This window comes from Typopeltis vanoorti, chromosome 20 (genome assembly GCF_054136105.1).
Source record: "Typopeltis vanoorti isolate ZY-2024b chromosome 20, IOZ_Tvanoo_1.0, whole genome shotgun sequence".
In the NCBI taxonomy this organism is placed as follows: domain Eukaryota; kingdom Metazoa; phylum Arthropoda; class Arachnida; order Uropygi; family Thelyphonidae; genus Typopeltis; species Typopeltis vanoorti.
Window position 1 is genome coordinate 30,129,964 of NC_143568.1, and position 20,694 is coordinate 30,150,657.

General features: G+C 36.0%; 1 protein-coding gene across 1 annotated transcript in view; it reads right to left on the reverse strand.

Moving 5' to 3' along the window:
• Nucleotides 1-231: 231 nt before the first annotated feature.
• LOC150095327 (transmembrane protein 14C-like) overlaps nucleotides 232-20,694 on the reverse strand; it is a 46,078-nt gene continuing 25,615 nt past the window's right edge. The window contains exons 3-4 of the mRNA XM_090410437.1: nucleotides 14,372-14,459; nucleotides 232-650 (exon numbers count right to left, since the gene is read on the reverse strand). Of these exons, the coding sequence (XP_090266563.1) occupies nucleotides 599-650; nucleotides 14,372-14,459 (140 nt within the window). The 3' untranslated portion in view covers nucleotides 232-598. The remainder of the gene's footprint in view (nucleotides 651-14,371; nucleotides 14,460-20,694) is intronic.

Here is a 20,694-nt window from a genome sequence, read left to right on the forward strand (position 1 = left end):
TCAGATGGCTACAACTGTATAGTATGAACTGTTAATCTCTTTTTTTTGTTGTTTTAACTTTCAGTTACCTTTTACCCCTGAAGATGTAAGTCAAACAACTTATGAAGCTTGTCGGGTCTTTTATTAATTCATTATGTTTTATATAGCTTATTAAAAAAATGTGGTCCAATTACTGGAATATACCATGTGAAATCCTTGTTTTATTTAAACAAAGAAAATTTTCAGGTAAAGTTATTTTCCTGTTCTTTATTTCATAAATGGTACATTTCTGAATTTGTGGAATGTATCTGAATAAACAATTCAGTTGTCTTATTCTACAATTATATATGCACAGTCATCACATTTATACAGTACCATATGTTTTATATAGCTTATTAAAAAAATGTGGTCCAATTACTGGAATATACCATGTGAAATCCTTGTTTTATTTAAACAAGGAAAATTTTTAGGTAATATCCTGTTCTTTATTTCATAAATGGTACATTTCTCAATTTGTGGAATGTATCTGAATAAACAATTCAGTCTTCTTATTCTACAATTATATATTTAGTAATCATATATACACAGTCATCACATTTATACAATACCAAATAGGATATCAACTCTTGTTTGTCAGCATTCTTACTGCAAATCGAACCACCATGGAAAAGCTGTTAAAGAAATGAAAAATATTTAGATACAAACTATAAAAGGGGAAGAATTTCTTTGTGGCAATGAATAATCCTTGGTTTTACATACAAACACCAATCTGCTTAAAATACAATGTATTCTTCCATATATCTCTCACAGTTGTGAATATTAAAATCTCAAGATAGATGTACTTAAATAATTAGTATATATGACGATAAAACACTTAAGTTCTAGTGACACTGAAATGGATTACCAATCATGTAATGTTTATGAGAGGCAGCATTTTTGGTCATATTGTATTGAGGTCATATTATAACAATATGGCACATAATGATTCATGTGACACATTAGACCAGTGGTCTCCAAACTTTTTTTTTGATCGTGTACCCCCAAGACAGAAAAAATAAATAGCGCATACCCCCTATTGATTGAGCAAAAATTTATTGTAATAAGTATTATAAAGAGGAAATATGCCTTGTCTCATCATATAATTAAAAACGCTAGATATTTTTACACATTATTTTTATTATTAACAGCTTACAAACATATTTATTACAATAAATAAGAGATTTACTTCCTAGTTTTAAAAAACATGACAGCTTTGTCATGGACGATTATGTGTGCAAAGTCCTCAATGTGCACTACTCACAAATTTACGTTTACAGGATCTTTATAATGTCTTTATCTATATTAGATATATGTTTAATTGATAAAAGTAATATTCTTTATCTTTAATTAATTACTTAATTTTTTTCCTATCAATATAAAACTTTTTTTGACTTACCCCTACATATCGACTCGCATACCACACTTTGGAGATCAATGCATTAGACAACTACCAAAATCATAAGGTTATTAACGACAAAAATTTTTTTAGTAAATTAGCTCTCTTTTTCCCCATAATACTAGAGAACTGTTGATAATTTTTTTTTTTTCGTGTGAATCCCACTCCCAAAAGGCTATAAAACCTATTATGCATCAGTAATGTGGATGCTTAAGATTATTGAGAGAACTCAGCACTGAGACTAAGTAACTTTTTTTAAAGCTCCTTCAGACCCTTAATAAACAGGGCAATAATATGTTACTTAACAATCAAAATTCATCTAGTATCTTGATGAATGAGGCAATTCCACTAACAAATATTAGATGTCCTAAAATGACATTTACCAGCTATCTTACTTTGAACAAATAACAAAGTTGGCTTTCATTTGCATGAAAGATTACATGGTCTTATGCAATATGCTGTATCTATCAACAATGGATTCAACAGCACAAAATGATTAAGCCCTTTCATAAAAGCCACTTTAATAGTCTAGTATTTCTTCGTTCTTTGAGTCTTTTTAGAGTTATGAAGCTCTGTTCCACAAACTAAATTTAAACAAGAACGACCTACCATGGGCTTTCTGAATTTCGGGAAGTAATTCTGTTAAAACAACCAACATAACTATTCATTTTTTTTTTTTGAATGAGGATATCCTGAGAAGGATAGAAAAGTGAAGCAGGGGAGAAAGAGTGCTACTGATAATAGCAAGGGAATTTGTTCCCACAAGGAAGATATGAAAAGGAGAAATAATGACAATAGTTTTGAGAAAGTCAGGTGGAGAGATTTATATTTAGCTATAGGCCAAGGACTGGAGTGTAATGATGAAGAAATATATAAGCAACTTGCATTAGTGAACAAGGGAAGGGTAACTGATTATGGCAGTACAGCTTGGAATGAAAAGAGAGAATTTGGGAATAAGGAAAATGAATTTTCCTTATTCCCAAATTAGGAAAATTTGGAAATAAGAACTTATTGGTAAGATCTGATGACTCGTCAACTAGGATGGAAAAACTACTATTTTTCAGTTTATCACACAATACCTCGATGTCATTTGACATATCATGGAGACGTCGACTTATCGTAATGTTTGAAAGTGGAATATTTTCAATTTCTCGTACTGCATCTTGTCCCAGCATTTTACCCACTATAATTTTACATGCTGGCATTATTAGGTTCTCGCCAACTGTGTGACTTTTCCTTTTCAGTGCAATAATTTCTGCTACCAAATAACTTGCTTCCTGAGCCTTTTCACTGACACTGAATTTATTCATAAAAACAGCACTGTTTCTTTCGAGATTGCAATAGCGTTTCAAAATAATCGTGATTTTTCGTGAAATGCCTTTTCAATTTTGCTGGAGCCATTGCTGTATTTGAAAGTTGTTTGCCACAGACAAGACACAGTGGAAGAGGACAATCTGGATCTCCAGTCAATGTAAAGCCCATTGATAAGTAATTTTCATTGTAAAGACGAACCTTTTTTGTATTAGTTTTTGTATTTTAAAATTCGGTATGAGATTCTAATTCTTCATCAGTAGCCTCTTCAGAATGTCTGGATTTTTTCTCTTCAAAAATTTCCACATTTTAACAGTTAGAAATTCTATAAAATAAAAAATGCAAAAAAGATGATAAATCAAAATTAGACTAATAAAACTGAAGCACAAAACATTTTTCCTTTATGTTTTGTGCTTCAGTTTTATTAGTCTAATTTTGATTTATATGGGAAAAAAGAAATACATGGGGAAAACAGGGGGGGGGAGCGGAACAACTCCAGTACACGGTGATCGTTGTTTACATCGTGCAAAGCACTTATGTAACCTTATTCATAACTATCGATATATCGAATTCAAAGTGTGAATATATTTTCACGTAGGTTAGCTAACAGTGGTTGCCACGTAACTCAAATGAAATTGGTCTTGAAACAATAAAAATACTTAATACACTTCAATTTGGTGATAATGAACACCTGGGCTAGCCACACAACTTCTACGAGGAAATGATATACGTGGAATTAGAGCTGGTGATTATGAGAGGCTTAGGAAATAGCATGGAGCTATAGCACAGAAAGGAGTTAAGCAGAAAAGAAATAAATGCTGCTTGGGAACTGACAAAAGAGATACTTAACAGCATTAATGTTTAAATGAATTTCAAAGAAGGCACTTTAGAGGCAGCACAAGGTGAATAATGGTAATCAGTTACAAAAAAAAAGTATAAAGAACAGGCTAGGAGAGTGACTCAGTAAGGACAGTAAAAGTGCAGTACAAGCAGCAATTAGTAAATCAAAATAAACCTTCGGAAATTTTTTTTTGCTATGTGGTAAGAAGAATGATTATGGCATGTTAATGGATGAAAGTTGTAGAGGACATACATGAAGTATTCAGTGAGTAGTTCATTGTGGTGTTTCATCCTCAGTGTGAAGAATGAAAAGAGAGAAGACTTACTGCTGAGCGAGCAAGAGGCAATTATTTATCATATGATGGTAAAATACAGCGAGAAACATAACACACCAATGTAACAGATGTATGACAACTAGACCACCTCCACGTGGTGCACCCTGGATAACGTCAACTAGTCTACAGTGAAGATTGTGCCGAACTTCCCCTCTAGGGCACCTGGCCAAAAAAGCAAGAAGCACATTTCATTCTACTTCATGACATCACCATCCATGTAAGACATGTTCCACAAAGTTACCATCAATCTCGACAAGTAAAACAATAGTCTTGTAACGAGTCCCAAAGGAGTGGAAAGAAGATAAAATCGTTCCACTTCACAAAGGTGGTGATAAGGCTAGAAATTATAGGCCAATATGTATATCTAGAGTTGTAGTTAAGGTATTGGCGGTTGGTGAAAGATATGATACAAATGTAGGATGATAACAGCAGTATTCTCTGTACTTGTTAGCATGGGTTTGTTAAAGGGAAGTCATTTTTTTTTTTTTTTACCAACTTATGTACTATAACAAGATAAATGCAGTGGTATACTTTGATGGATTGCAACACTACAAGTTGGTAACTGAACTGGAGCAGATGGGATTGGATGATAGATAAGTGAAATGGATAGGCAACTGACTCTCAGGTATCAACAAGCACATATGGGGAATGCAGCATCCTAGAGGAAAAAAGTCACATGGTGTGCTAGAGTCGACTGTTTTGGAACCATTATTTTGTTTGTATATATATATTAATGATACTGGGATGGGTTTAACTGGTGATACCAACTGTTTGCAGATGATACAAAACTGAGTCACGTGATGAGGAATCAAGCAGGAGGACCTGAACAGATTGTATGAGTAGCTAACACTATGGAACTGTCAATTCAATGTTGCAAAGTGTAAAGTTCTGAAGTTTGGTTGGCAACATCAGGATGCAAAGTATACTCTTGATGGGGAAATTCTGGAGGAAGTTGAGGAGACGAGACCTTGGAGTGGTGGTGGACAAGGATCTGAAGTTCAGAGGCCATATTGCACAAGTCAGATTATGGCAATGATGTAGAGCTTAACATACAGAAATTCTGGTTCCATTGTAGAAGGCCTCATGGATTATTGTGCACAGATTTGGTCCCCTGGTTTTCAATGGTGATGAGGATACAGTGGAGAGAGTCCGGAGAAGACTAAAGGTTTTTGGGATATGAAGACAAATTGCAGGAATTCAGTTTGCAAGGCCTTGAAAATAGGAGGAAGTGAGGAGATATATTTAAGAAATTTTAATTAAACATTATCAAACCAGAATGGCAAGTGCAATGCACTGCCTGACACTGTGGTGAAAGCAGACATCGAATGGTGAGTTTAAAGCACCATTCGATGGGCTTTGTAACTGTGTATACCTCCCACGATGAGTTTGTTTCACCTCCATGGAGGTCTGGTATTAATAATAATTATAGTGCAAAGTTCACTACAGTGAATTTCTGGGTTATTACAGGATAACCATGATAATATTAATTACAAAGGCATGGTATTTTTTTTCCCATACATTGGCAATGCATCAAGAAAAACAGCCAAAATATTAAAAGGCAATCAACATCAGAACAGCCTTGAAACCAGTAAACACCTTACAAAGCTTTCTACACTCACCTAAAGAAAAAGTCCCGTTTTATAAACATCTGGGTATATACAAGATTCCATGCTCTTGTGGAAAGATAAACATAGGTCAGACTGGGAGAAGTTTCGAAATCCACAACAAAGAACATATAGATAATTTGAAAACAAACAGGAAGGAAAAAAGTCTCCTCAAAGAACATTACACGGTAAGTTTGCAAGTATCCTCCATGTCGTATTTAGAAGAGAATTGCTTTGTAAGGTTGTTTAAGGAGTCCTCCAAGGTCGTTTGCCTAAAAGGCATACTAAACAGAAATCAAGGAATGATCCTTCATGACATCTGGAAGTTAATTAACATGTGTAACATTAAAGATTATCCTATGCCAGCAATCACATACAGAGTTTATACACCAGTGGATAGACTGCACATAACATGCCCAATAATACTCTTGATTAGACTATCATTCCAGTCTTTTAAACTTAGATATTAACTGTTGTTGTAAATCATTTAATTATTTTTATTTATGTTAAGCTCCCTCTCAATGATGCTGTTAGCCTTGATGTTTCAACCTTCATATTAAGGTCATCATCTGGAGTATATACAAATATACAAGGAAAAGCTGAGTTACATTTCACACAGTAAGCTAAAGAAACAATGATCGTGAGCTTCTTATCAACATGTAGAAGAAACATCATCATCAAATTCCTGCCATGTACCCTCAAGGGGTGTACAGGATATGACAGTACTACATGAAAAAATTACATCATTACTAACTTCCTATCTACAATTTTCCTCCAAATCAGTCTGTTACTTGTCAAGACTCCAACATTATCAGATCTTATATTTCTATCGTCTAAGGCACTTTGTACCGTATCAATCCACCTATATCTTGGTCTTCCTCTGGGTCGTTTTCCTGCCAACCTGGCAGAGAACACTTGTTTTGCTAATCTTTCCTCTCCCATTCTATTTAAGTGACCATACCATCTGAGATTAGCTCTGCTAACGCATTCCTGGATGCTGACAATGTCAAGTTCTTTCCTAATATCCTCATTTTTAATATGATATTGCCATTGATACCATCTGTTCACGCCTCTAATCTTTCTCAGGACTCTCATATCTGCGGTCTCTAGTCTTTGGTCAAGTGTTTTACTTCTGACCCAGCTCTCAGATCCATAAGTTAAAATTGGTTTGAACACAGTCTTGTATACAGCTAATTTAGTGTTCCGACTAATTTCTTTCTTATTCCATATGAATTTATTCAATTGACTTCCCACGATACCAGCTTTGCTGATTCTGTTGTCTATTTCTATATTTAGTTTACCATCTTCAGTAAAAATTGTGCCTAAGTAGCTGAAATGTTTTACTTGTTCCACAGGTTCTCCATTCATAACACAGTTGACATTTTCAATGATTCTGCCTATTTTCATTGTCTTTGTCTTTTTATTGCTGACCTTCATACCATATGTATTACAACAGCTATTCAATTTAGTCAGAGAATCTTGCAGACTTGTAGCAGATTTATTTAGAAGTATAACATCATCCGCATAAAGCAAAGAGCTGACATTAACATCTCCAATTTTGATATCAGGTTTAATACCACATTCCTTCATAATGTGATCCATATAGATAATGAATAACAGAGGGGATAATGTACATCCTTGTCTCACACCAGATTTAACATTAAACCATCTTCCTGTACTTCCTTCAATTCTAACTGCTGACTCACAACTCAAATAAAGACTAAGTATTGCTTGATATAATGCCCCATTGACACCATATAACTGCAGCGTATTGAATAGCTTCTCTCTTGGCACCTTGTCATATGCCTTTTCCAAATCGACAAAACTTAAATACAGATCTTTGTTATATTCCCATGCTTTCTCGACTATTTGTCGTAAAGTGAAGATCTGATCCTGCCAGCCTCTATTTGGCCTGAATCCAGCTTTTCTTCCACAATTCTTCTCAACCGTTTCTCAAGTATACTTGCATAGATCTTGCCAGGAACACTCAGTAGGGAAATACCTCTGTAATTCTCACATTCAGTTTTATTTCCCTTTTTATATATGGGTACTATGAGAGCACTACTCCAATCATCGGGAATTCGTCCCTCTGTCCAGGCTTTCTGAACTATGCAGTGCAGCCACTGTAAGACTCTTATACCACCATACTTCAGTATTTCTGGTCGAATATCATCTACTCCTGCTGCCTTTCCACATTTCAAGTCTTTGATGGCTTTTTCTACTTCAAGTATGGATATGTATTCCTGACTGCATGCCTGGTCAGTGTTTTTTATCACTGTGCTGTCATCACTGCTTGTTTCATTTAGCAGTTTTTCAAAGTAATTACTCCATACTTCAAGGATATCTTTTTCTCCTTTTTTCATTTCACCTTTATCATCTCTAATTCCTTTTACAGCACTCTTTCCTCCATTCCTAAGTTTCTTCAACAACCTCCAGAATATTTTGCCACCTTCTTGATATTTATTTTCTATATTCTTGCCAAAGTCCTCCCATGACTTTTGTTTAGCTAGTTTTACACACTGTTTAGCTTTCTTACATTTGTCTCTGTATTCTGTAAGAGTAAAAGCTGACTTATTTGCCAGGAACTTTTGATATGCTTTCTTCTTTTCCTTCACTGCCTCTTTAACTTCCTGTGTCCACCAGGGAGTTCTGATTTTTTTATCTTTGCACACAACCTCACCACATGCCTCTCTGGCAGAATCAATCAATGTTTTCTTCAGAGTTTGCCACTGAATCTCCAAGGTTTGATTCCTGTTCTCAAACTCTTTCATTTTCTTTTCAATAATATTTCTGTATTTTAGTCTACGGTTTACATCTGAGAGCTGCTCAACTTTTATTCGCTTTAAAACTTTCTTACATGTTATTCTTTTCAATATGAAATTCAATTTTATCCTGCTCAAGACTAAATAGTGATCACTTCCAATTTCAAATCCTCTGTACACTCTGGTGTCCTGCACCAGGGAGAAAACATCACTATCAACAATAACATAGTCAATGAGACTTTTCTTATTCCTAGCCTCTTCTCTCCATGTGAATTTGTGCACATTTTTATGTTGGAACATGGTGTTAGTAATAACCAGTCCATGTCCTGAGCAGAAATCCAACAGATATTTGCCATTATTATTAGCTTTGCTCTTTTCTCCAAATTTTCCCAAAATATTTTTGTATGTCTCACAATCATTTCCTACTCTACTATTTAGATCCCCAACAAGGACCAACTTTTCCTTTTTCATTGTGTCAGTTGCTTTTTCTAAAGCCTCAAAAAATTCCTCCACTTCTACCTTAGTAGAACCTTCTGTGGGACCATAGGCACAAATAAGTCTCATTGTCCACTTCCCCATTCTCATATTTGCCCACATTACTCTACTTGAGACTGACTGCCATTCAAGAAGATTAGCCTCGTATTTTGTGTTGAATACTATGGCTACTCCTTCTTTTCCTTGATTGTTATTGCCTGAATATAACATTTTGTATTTATTGCTCAGAAAGATCTCACCAGTTTTGGTCTTTTTTGTTTCAGTCACCCCTATTATGTCGATCTGGTACTTATCTAATTCCTCAGCTAGCTCCATTTCTTTGCCATTCAGGCTTCTTACGTTGATAGTACCGATCTTTAACTCTGGTGATGTTGAGTTGGGGTTTGTTTTCAGATTTGTTCCAGTAGCTGACTTTTCGCTGTTCGCCCTGGTTCCCTGGCGAAAACAACGTAGAAGAAACATATCTAGTATAAATAAATATTTGTATATGAGTTCAAAACCTGATATTTATCAATCAAATTGTAGTCCTTTCTTTTAGTGTTGCATTCATTCTTAGCATTAATTTTAGAAATTATGGACTATAATCATGTTATAAATAACTATTTTAATTTCCCGACGTTTCAACCTTCATATTAAGGTCATCATCTGGAGTATATATAAATAACTATTTTAATTTCCTGATGTTTCAACCTTCATATTAAGGTCATCATCTGGAGTATATACAAATATACAAGGAAAAGCTGAGTTACATTTCACACAGTAAGCTAAAGAAACAATGATCGTGAGATTCTTATCAACCACCCCAATCTGAACAATAATGATGGTCTAAAAATCCCAAGCATATGGAAGGCACATATTCTACCACAGAAACATGATCAAATTGTTGTTTCTTTAGCTTATTGTGTGAAATATAACTCAGCTTGTCCTTGTATATATTCCAGATGATGACCTTAATATGAAGGCCAAAACGTCGGGAAATTAAAATAGTTATTTATAACACGGTTGTAAAGTCCATAATTTCTAAAATGGATAAAGCTGTAGTGGATATCTACAAAGGATATCACTCACTCCCTGAAAAGCTTTGTACTGAGCTTTCATGGTTGCTGAGCATTTGACATTCCACCGAAACTGCAGAGAAGAGTGGAAAGTAACTCAAGACTTTTGGAATTAATTGTGCAGCTTATCTCTTTAATAAAATTTGCTGCTTCACCGATAGGAGACGAGCAGATGGTTGCAGAATCGAATTTACCATGTTAAAAAATGAATTCGTATGAAATTTGTTTTCTATTTCCCACTTTAAGATGTAAGAAGAAGAATAAACAGGGGAAGAGCATATGGTTAAGTCAATTAAAGAGACTGTATTAGGTATATGATAAAAACGGCTGCTTTCAGTATTTAAGAGGGAAAGGCTATTACTATCAAGTATGTGCCCAACAACCTTACTCCCAATGTTAGGGTTTTAGCTCCCCCACAGAATGCAACAGCCATAAAAAACAATTACGGTTGCAATTCGACTCCCATATGTTGATTGGGGGGGGGGGGGGGGGAATGTGAGGTGAGTTTATCAAAGTAGCATTATTTCTATCATGGGTGCTTGTTGGAATAGAGGTACAGCTGTCCACAAAATGCAACCTCTGCAGACAGAGCAAGTCTTGTGCTTACAGATAAAGGTCACAAAGATAGAATCGTCACTTGGTTTCAAATGCGACTGCCAGGCAATTTTTTTTCTATTTCTCGAGTGGTTTAACCCTTAGACTGTTACAAACGCACTGTGTGTGCGTTTACTGATGTCATTTCTTTAGTGTTGCTAAAGCAGCAAGTTTATGTAAACTTTTTCATTTTGCAATCATAACTGCACTAGGCATGTTTATTATTTATTTTTCTTGCTTACACATAGAAGAAATTTGTGTACGTTGCTAGAAACGAAAGAAGGATGCACCAATGTATAAAAAAAAAAGCTTCGACATCGGGTTTGCAGAAGTGCAAAACATCTGCCACATTATTTGCAAGAAATTCTGATAGCAAGTCAGATGAAAAATATGTTGATGCTGATGTCTCACTGGAAAGTTCTGATAGTGATGAAAGCAGTTACAATTTGTTCCAAGCTAGGAGATGGGTGCTGTACAGTGGTTAGCTCGATATGTTTACATTGTCCTCGCTTTTCAATTAAGATATCTCCGTAAGTAATTGCTCACTGGAACTATTTGAATTATATTTTCATGAAGATATAATGAACATTTTAGTTGAGGAAGCGAACAAGAAAGCTATGTAGTTCATTGCCACTACAAACCTCAAAGTTTTTCTCATTTTTGTTGGAAAGACAGCAGTAAACAGAAGTTGTTCTTAGCATTATTACTGCTTCAAGGCATAGTTCAGAAATCAGAAATAAAATGGTACTGGTCTGAAAAAAGGTTGATCAAGACACCTTTTTTTTTTTTTTTTTCAGAATTGATGTCCGAATGTAGATATTCCTTGATAATGAAATTTTTACACTTCGACCACAAGGATTCTGATTATCCCAATAAATATCTGTCATACTGATAAAAAAGAATATTGCCATGCCCAAACCAGGAAAAGATCCAAATGATGTCAAAAATCTACGGCCTATCTCCTTGCTTTGCTCCACCTTTAAGCTGTTTGAAAGAATTCTCCTTAGAAGAATTTCACCACTCATCGAAAGAGCACTCCCAACTGAACAAGCTGGCTTCAGGCCAGGAAGAAGTTGCTGTGACCAGGTCCTGGCCCTGACAACACAGATGGAAGCAGGCAATTTGAACTGTGACAAACAATTAACAGATAAAAATATGTTATGGATAAGATTGTGCAGTAGTTAGTTACTCGTACTTGTCTCAATGAAGCCTGGGCTATCAATTTTTTTTTTTTTTTTTTTTTTATGGAATTTTTTTTTTCCCTATGTGAATCAGACCTACAGAAAATTATACACATCACGCATTAGTACCATGGTGGGCTAAACAGTAGATAATCTTTGATCTTGTTTGATCAAAGATTATCTACAAAAAAAAGTGTCTTGTTTGATCTCTAGAGATCAAACAAGACACTTTTTCATATCATTTCAGGTCTCTGATAAGCAAGTTGCTGTTTCACACCAAAACATTCACAAGAAGAATGTCTTGGTGTGAAACCAATGAAATTCATCTACTACATAGAGATTTATAAACATCAGTGCCCCTAGTGGGATACGAACCCACAACCTGCTGGTGGTAGAGCAAAAGTACTAATTTACTCAGCTTTCCTATCCACTTGCCCAACTAAGTTCAGTATAATCATAAGTCAGCAGTTAGAACTGAAGAATGTATAGGAAAGCTGAGTTTCTTTTGCTCTACCACCAGCAGGTTGTTGGTTCAAATCCCACCAGGGGCATTGATCTTCATAAATGTTTTTAGGTAGTAGATGAATTTCACTGCCTAGTGCAAGACTAATACCACCACCACCCTGCTTAATGGCCTAAAGTGGCTTGAAAAAGTTCTATGTTAGGTCTCCGCAACAAAATTTCTGGATTATTTAACCATTAGCACAGTACTAACTGTATGATGTATTCACAACCTTTGGTGGATTCACATGAAAAAAATAAGTAAAATTAATACAGTTATCTGGAATAACAGAGAAATTAGCTAAAACCAAACTAGCAATACAGAGTTCAAACCAGTTTTAACTTATGGATCTGAAAGTCGGGCTAGAATAAAAACAGTTGATCAAAGGGTAGAGACCATAGAGATGCAAGTTGTGAAAGTAAACAGATGGCATCAATGGCAGCATTATTAAGAATGAGCGTATTAGAATGAAGTTTGACACTATTAGACTTTGAATAATGGCAGAGCTCATCTAAGACAAGCTGATTATTTAAAGAGAGAAGGAAAGTTTAGTGCCAAAAGGGCATTTGGTCTTGATGTTAGGGAAAATACCCATAGAAGGATCAAATTTTAAACAGACTGATGTAGCTAATAGTGCCTTAAGAGGACTAAAATTAAGATCTGACAAATAACAGATTAAATCAGTTCAGAAGAAAATTTTTGAACAGAAGCTAGAAGTGATATATACGAGGTGCGGCTATTAAATAAAGAGACTTGGTTTATTATTACAATTGTACAACTTAACTGTTATCCCCTCAACATACTCCCCTCCTCTATCTATACACTGTTGCATACGAATTTTCCATTGTTGGAAGCAGTGCTGTAAGTCATCAGATGTTATCTGCTTCAGTAGCACTGCCGTTTTCTCCTTTACCTCATCCACTGACTGAAAATGGGAGCCCTTCAATGCGGATTTCAACTTTGGAAAAAGGTAAAAATCACATGGAGCTAAATCCAGCGAGTAAGGTGGATGGTCCAACACTGGGATCTTCTTATCAGCTAGATACTGCTTAACAGACAGTGTACTGGGTGCTGGAGCATTGTCCTGATGGAGAATCCAAGCTTGTTCTTCCACAGATCGGGTCTCTTCTTCCTCACTCATTCTCTCAGCTTGGCCAGAACCTCAAGGTAATAATGATGGTTAACTGTCTGACCCTCTGGTACCCATTCAACCATTACCATGCCACTGATATAAAAAAAACGATCAGCATTGCCTTCAGTTTTGACTTGCTCATTCTTGCATTTTTCATTCTCTGTGACATGGGAATTTTCCAGTGCATTGAATGTCTCTTTGTTTCTGGATCATACTGGAAAATCCACGTCTCATCACATGTAATGATCTTCTCCTGCAAGCCCGGCTCCACTGTCAGCCGTTCCATGATGTGAGTGCAAATTTGTTTCTGGACGTCTTTCTGCTCCTGACTTTTTTGGGAACCATTTTGGCGCAGACTTTGTTCACGTTCAATTGCTCGTGCAAAATTTGTTGTACAGTCTCCTTATCAATGTGCACCATGCCTGCTATCATCCGAATACTTAATTGGCAATCGTTGCAGAAAATTTCATTAATTTTCACAATGTTTTGTTTGGTTGCTGCCGTGACACAGCAACCCAGTCATTCATCATCTTAATATTTTCTCGAACTTCAGCAAGGCGTTTGTGCCATTCAAACATTCATGCATGTGACATTACACCTCCTGCAACAGTTTCAAACACTCAGTCGGCGATTTCTTCAATTTCACAAGGAATTTGAGATTAATGCACTGCTCGAGTTTAACATTCCGGCAAAGCGACTTCACACGTGTTTCTTTTATAACTGCCTACAGACTAACTACGAGCAACAGCAAACAATGCTTATCTCAACTGTTTCTAGAACCTTCAAGGTCATTCACAGCACAAGCACATCCCACTGCTACGAGTACACGATTCACAGCGCACCTTGTCTTGTTATTTAATAATCACACCTTGTACATAATTTTGTAGTACTATAGTACCTCTATGCCCCTTGACGGTATATATCAGAAATATGCTATTCATCCTGAAAAAAAAAGAGGGGCAGGGTGATCATGTTTTAACAACAAACCAGACAGCATACTGGATAGTGGCAGGAATTTTCACTGAAATTAATCACATTGTGCCCAACGTGATTAATTTTACAGTACACAAAAAAAAACAAGTTATTTTTGATTTACGTAACTAAGATATATATAGCATGCAAATTTTTAAATAAAATAAGCCTTACCTGAGAACTGTTACAAGACCAGCTGGCATAAATTTCCCTACATTATAAAATCTGATTCCCATAAGGCAGCAAAGAAAGGCTGATACAGCTGGAAAGAAATATTTCTGGTATTATTTTGTCGGGGACCAAATACAACATTCAAAAAAGGATAACATTTTGTAACATAATTAGCAACTCAAATACAAACACAAATCACATCATGGATCAGATCTAGAAGAGAGGCTTTGTGTTTGAATTTCTCAGTACTGCATAGATATTTGCAACATTTTAATTGGTCTCCTCTCCATTGTTACAGAGTATTTAGTATTCATTATGGATAAAAATGTAGATAAAGTTGTTACTCCAATGAGCAAATAACTTTTAAGATAAACTGACCCCATAGGTGGCGAAGAGAGAGGTGTTCATCGAGATCATTGTGAAAAGATAAGTTTAAATTTTCAAATTGCATGTGGCAATAGCGATAATTAGTTTTTTTAAGTATTGTTGTATGATAGTTGTGATCAGTATAGTATTATTATTATTGTAAAGGCACCTCCATGGAGTCTGAAGACTCATTGCAGGAGACCCAAACTATTCACATAATCTATCATACCTCTTCTTGAACCCATTAATAGATAAAGCACTCACAACTGACTCTGGCAAACCATTTCACTCATTCAGAACTCTTCAAGCAAAAAATTCTAGTCCTCATACCCCTACTAACCACACCTTCATTCAACTTCTAGGAATGATTCCTTGTTCTAGCCCCCCTCCATGTAAGTGCTGAAACATTTTCCCTGCAATCCTATAAAACCCTTTAAGCAACTTAAATGTTTCTATCATATCCCCCTCTTTTTTTCTCCTATCAATCAACTTCTGCAATCCATGCATCCTCAATATTTTCATAGGGAACATTCCACACTCACCATCTTGGTTACTCACCTCTGAATCTTCTCCATTTGTTCCTCATGCCCAAGAAACCAGACTTTAGCACAGTAATCCAGATGATGTATCAAGGCCATAAGCTGTATCCAGCTTATAATTCTGTATTTATTAAATTTGTGTTTCTTGTGTGCAGCTCTTTGAGTGTGAGTAAAATGGTGGTGAAACATACAACAGCATGAAAGACAAATGCAAGTGGCATGAATTTTTTTGAAAGTGGTGAGATGTTGTGAATGTAGTATGTATACTTGGGAGAGATCGAAGATATTTATGTGGAGAGGATTAATAGGAGAGATGAGAAAGTTCAGGTGTGTAAGAAGTGTAGCATACTTATGGATTACAAGATATCATTGAATGTAAGTAGTAGCGAGCAAAAGGTCATGGTTGAAGCTACAGGAGTAAGCAGAGTTGACAGTATAGCTGCATGCTTAATGGTAAGACAGTGTACATAGATGGTGGTGAGTTAGCAGTGGTAAGACATCGGATGAGCAAGGTAGTGAAAATGTGATTTGCATAGATGGCACTGAAAAACTAATCATAAATATGAAAGTGCAGTTGGTTAAAATGAGGCAAGAGATTAAATGCATGAAGAATGGACTTAAAAGAATTATGGATTTGCATGAGAATGTGAGGAAGAATGGGATGAAAGATTTGAAAGAAATATTGAATGATTTGAGAGTGTCAATGTACAGAAAATCAATGATAAGGGGTGTAGTGAGTGAAAAGGTGCACAAGGTCTGTTCTCTGGCAGGTAGAATGAGCACAGTGGTTGAAGCATTGGATAAGAGGAGTACGCGAGCAAAAGAGTTGGTAGTTGGCACAAATGATTTCACTGGTAACAAGAAGAACATAAGGAGGGATGTCATGAAGCTGTTAAGGAGAAGGAAAGGTAACAGTGTGGTAGTAAGGTAATCAGCAAGTTGCTCAGGTATGATAATGACTTGAGAAGACAAGCGAATCAATGGTATGTTACTAGAGTTGTATGAGAGAAAGGAGCTCATTTCGTATATATGTGTGTGTGTGTGGGATGAGTTTGAGGGGCAGATAGAGCTGTATAAAAGAGAAAGTTCAGGTGTGTAAGAAGTGTAGCATACTTATGGACTACATTTGAATGGATTTGGTGTGAGTGAATTGGAGAAGCTGTTGCTGCAAGAGAGAATGACTGAAGTGAATGTAAAACCTGAGGAAGCAAGAGATATTGTGGAAGAGCAGCAGAATAAGGTAGGCAAGTTTGAGAATGGAGAGGCAAGTGGCATGAGTGAAGAGAGAGAGAAGGAACACAGGGTGGACACTGGATGAAAAGAGCAGATGATGGTTTCAGCAGTAGATGTGTGAATGCACAAACAAGGGATTAAGATAGTCAAGAATGTGGGGGTGACATTTAGGTCTAGGGATGGGTTTAATATCAGTGATGATAGACAGGAATAGATGGGGAGGGGGAGTCATATCTGAGAAGCTGGGTTAGTGGGACTTATGAAAGAAGTAAAAATGAGCTATCATGTATGTTTACAAATCCTAATAATATTTGAAACAAGAGGAACGAAATTGTAGCGTTGATAGTATTCATCCACCAAAAAATTGTTGATATAAGTGAGATATGGTTGAACATCTTTGGATAAAGCAAAAAGGGAGAAGGAGCATTATTGATGATGGTAGAGTAGTTGTACCCATCTTAGGATGGAGATGCAACAAGCAAATCCTGACAATAGTTTTGAAGCAGTATGGTATGAAGTGGAGATGATGAAATGTTTAGTAAGATGTTGCTACAGACCTGGTAATGTGGAAGGCTGTGAGAAGGAAATGTTTAGGTAAATTAGTCTAACTAATAAGAAAAGGGCAATCATAATGGATGATTTCAATTATGGTGATATAGGCTGGAATGAAAGACAGCATCAGGAACCGAAGACAATGAATTTCTCGAGTTTTTGAGGTTAATAACTTAAGCAGTATGCAACAAAGGCCACACATATGGATTGAAAGTCTTGGAAATTTCATTATCTCATCAGAAGATATTGTTGTAAAAAAAGCATCACATCTTCCTCCAGTTGGTGAAAGTGACTAGAAGTGAGCACTTGGATGGTGGCCAGCATTATCAGGATTTTTGTGAGAAAGGGTCATATGTGGAACTATAGAGTAGGTGATTATGGCTAGCTCAGGAGGCAGTTGCAGCAATATCATGGAATGAGGAATTGCATGAGAATGAAATAAATGCTGCTTGGTCTCTACTCAGGAAGTCTCTGACAGAGGGAATGACTAAGTGTATTCCAAAGGTCAAGAGATTAAATAAGGTAGGTGAAATTGATGAGTGAAGAGGTGAAGCATGCAATCTGGAAGAAAAAGACATTGTGGAGGCAGTACAAGATGAGTGGCGATAATCAGTTACATGAGGAGCACAAAGATCAAGCAAGGAAGGTGACTCACTTAGAAGGATAGCAAAAGTGTAGCAGTTAGCAAATGATGCTAAAACAAATTCTAGGGAGTTTTTTTTCAATATGTGGCCAGTAGAGAGAAGAATGATTATGGGAGAATATGTTGGTTAGTGATAATGGGAAAATTATAAACACCGAGGAGGAGGAGGATATAGTAGAAGTATTAAATGAGCACTTCATTCAAGCATTCCATCCTTGTGATTATAACATAATGCAGCACTTGAGAGCAGTGGGATGGGAGGGGAACCGATGATGGTGAGTGAGCAGGAGGTATATGAGGAATTGAGTAAACTTGATGTCAACAAGGTCATCATGTGACTTTATGGTATATCACTGCATGCCTTGAGGAAATGTTCAAGGGAGTTAACAGCTTAACTTACATATTTAACATGAGTCTTAGATTGGCCTAGGTTCCAAACGAGTGGAAAGATGGCAAAATTGTTCTGCTTCATAAAGAGGGTGATAAGACTATGGCTTTGAATTACAGGCCAACTGCTTATATAAAATTGTAGTCAGACAGTATGACATGGGTACTGTCTGACTCTAGTTTACTAAAGGAAGATCATGTTTTAGCAATCTGCACACTTATTATAACAAAGTAACAAATACATTGGACATGGGGGATGCATATACAGTAGTATATTTAGATTATACAAAGGCTTTCGATAGACTGCCACATGACAAACTAGTAGTTAAATTGGAACAGATGGGGTTGGATAGTAGATTAGTGGATTGGAGATTGGTTGTCTGATAGGTATCAGCAGGTTGTGTATGGGGGAGTGATATCTCAGAAGAGGGAAAGGCATTAGTGGCATGCCCAAGAAGTCAGTTTTGGGGCTAGCATTGTTTAATTTATATGTAAATGACATTGGAAAGGGCTTAAATGGTGATATACAGTTGTTTGTAGATGATGCAAAGTTGAGAAGCATTATGAGAAGTAGAACAGATGTAACTTTGCAAGAGGACCTAAATAGATTGTCTGAATGAGTGAGTGTGTGAGGATGTCATTTTTATGTAGCAAAGTGTAAGGTTTTAAAATTTGGGAAGCAAAGATGGAATGCAGACTGTAGGACTGGTGGGGAGATCTTAGATGTGGCAGAGGAGATAAAGAATCTGTGGGTGATGGTGGACAGGAAGTTGAAATTTCATGGGCATTTTGCTAAAACTGTGAGGACAACATAGCGTATTATAGGAATGATGCCAAGAACACCGACATGTAGAAGTAAGGATGTTCTGATTCCATGAGGCTTTAATCAGGCTGATTACGAATTACTGTGCGGATTGATTTGGTCATCTGGTTTTCAAAAGGATGATGAGATGTTGGACAGAGAGTTCAGAAACGATTGACTAAGTGGTTTATGGTTTCTAGAATGTGGAATACGAAGACAGATTGAGAGAATGCAAATTACAGAGCCTGGTGGACAGAAGGATTAGGGGAGACATAAGTTGGTAAGGGGCAATTACAACCATAATGTGGATGAGAATTTTCACAGAATATCTGAAGATGAGGGGGGGGATGAGGGCCATCCCTGGAAGCTGTATAAAAGTAAGTGATTGGAATGCATTGCCTGAAAGTGTGGTGGGTACAGGGACAGTGAATGCATTTAAGTCAAAGTATGATGAACTGTGCATGTGAATGTGGGACCTCTCACGATGAGTCTCTTAACTCCATGGAGGTCTGTTGATGATGATAATTATTATAACTACTAGAGATCTTAATGCCAGAATAGAAATAAAAAAAAAAAAATAACAATAAATGGAAAAATTTGGAGAATCAACAGCAAACAAAAATGAAAAGCGACTTACTGATTATATAATAATTTAAAAATAATGAAACATTATATATAAACATAAAAATAGACAGAAATCAATAATAGACTATTTTATAGCAAATGAAAAAGCAGCAAAGCTCTTACATTTTAAAAATCAAGAGAGAACTAGATCGTTATTTAGTGCAGGGAAAATTAAGTTTTCAACCAAACTGGTTACAAAAAATTAAAAGAAACTGGAGAAGTAAAATCTAATTACAAAATAAAACTATTAAACAATTGAAGTATACAAAATGTATACCAACAGAGGATTAATAACTGTTTCAGAAAAGAAAAAAAAAAAAATACAAGAAAATCAAGACACTGGGAAAGAAGAGAATAATATAAAATAAATTATTACATCAGCTGTACACGAAAGTCTCGAGACACATAAATACCACAAAAAAAAATTACATATGTGGGACAATGAAATAAAACAATAAGTGAAAATAAAAAGGGTAGCCTTTAAAACAGGGGTCTTCAACTTTTCAGACAGTGCGGGCTGTATTAAAAATTTCAATGAAGCCCACAGCCACTACGCTATACTGTGGTATTTAGAATTGTAAGATGCTTTCCAGATTCACAAGGAATGCTGTGCATTTGAAACTTTACATAAAATCCTGTAAAAATAAACAAACTCAGCTTTAAGAGCACAGGTAGGAGTCAAGTTGATGATAAGTAAATACAATCAATACGTGAAAAAAACATTCATTTTTTACAATGTCAATGGCAACTTGGCAATGTTTTTCCTTGACCAGCTTGTCGATGTTGGAAGTTGCTATGTGCAGAGTGTTCTCGAGATGTTGGTCTGTAATCTGAGTTCTTGTCTTAAACTTCACATGCTTCATTCTGGAGAAGAACTGCTCACATAAGTATGTGCTTCCTAACAAAGTGCATCTTTAAAGCATGCCAGCGAAGATTAGGGAATGCGTCCTCAGAAATGTAGTCTTTGTAAAATGTAAGCAAGGGCACACATTGAATAATTTTTCTCTCAAAGAAAAGTTGTTTTGGAGTTCGAGCAGCTCCACTGAGCCTGGCATTTTGGCAGCATTGACACTGAATGGCATTGGAAATAAATCTAAAGAAAACTGTTGGTTACAAAAAATCACTAAATCTCTCTTTGAACTCACTTCACAACACGGCTAATTTTGTAGTGTATTGATCA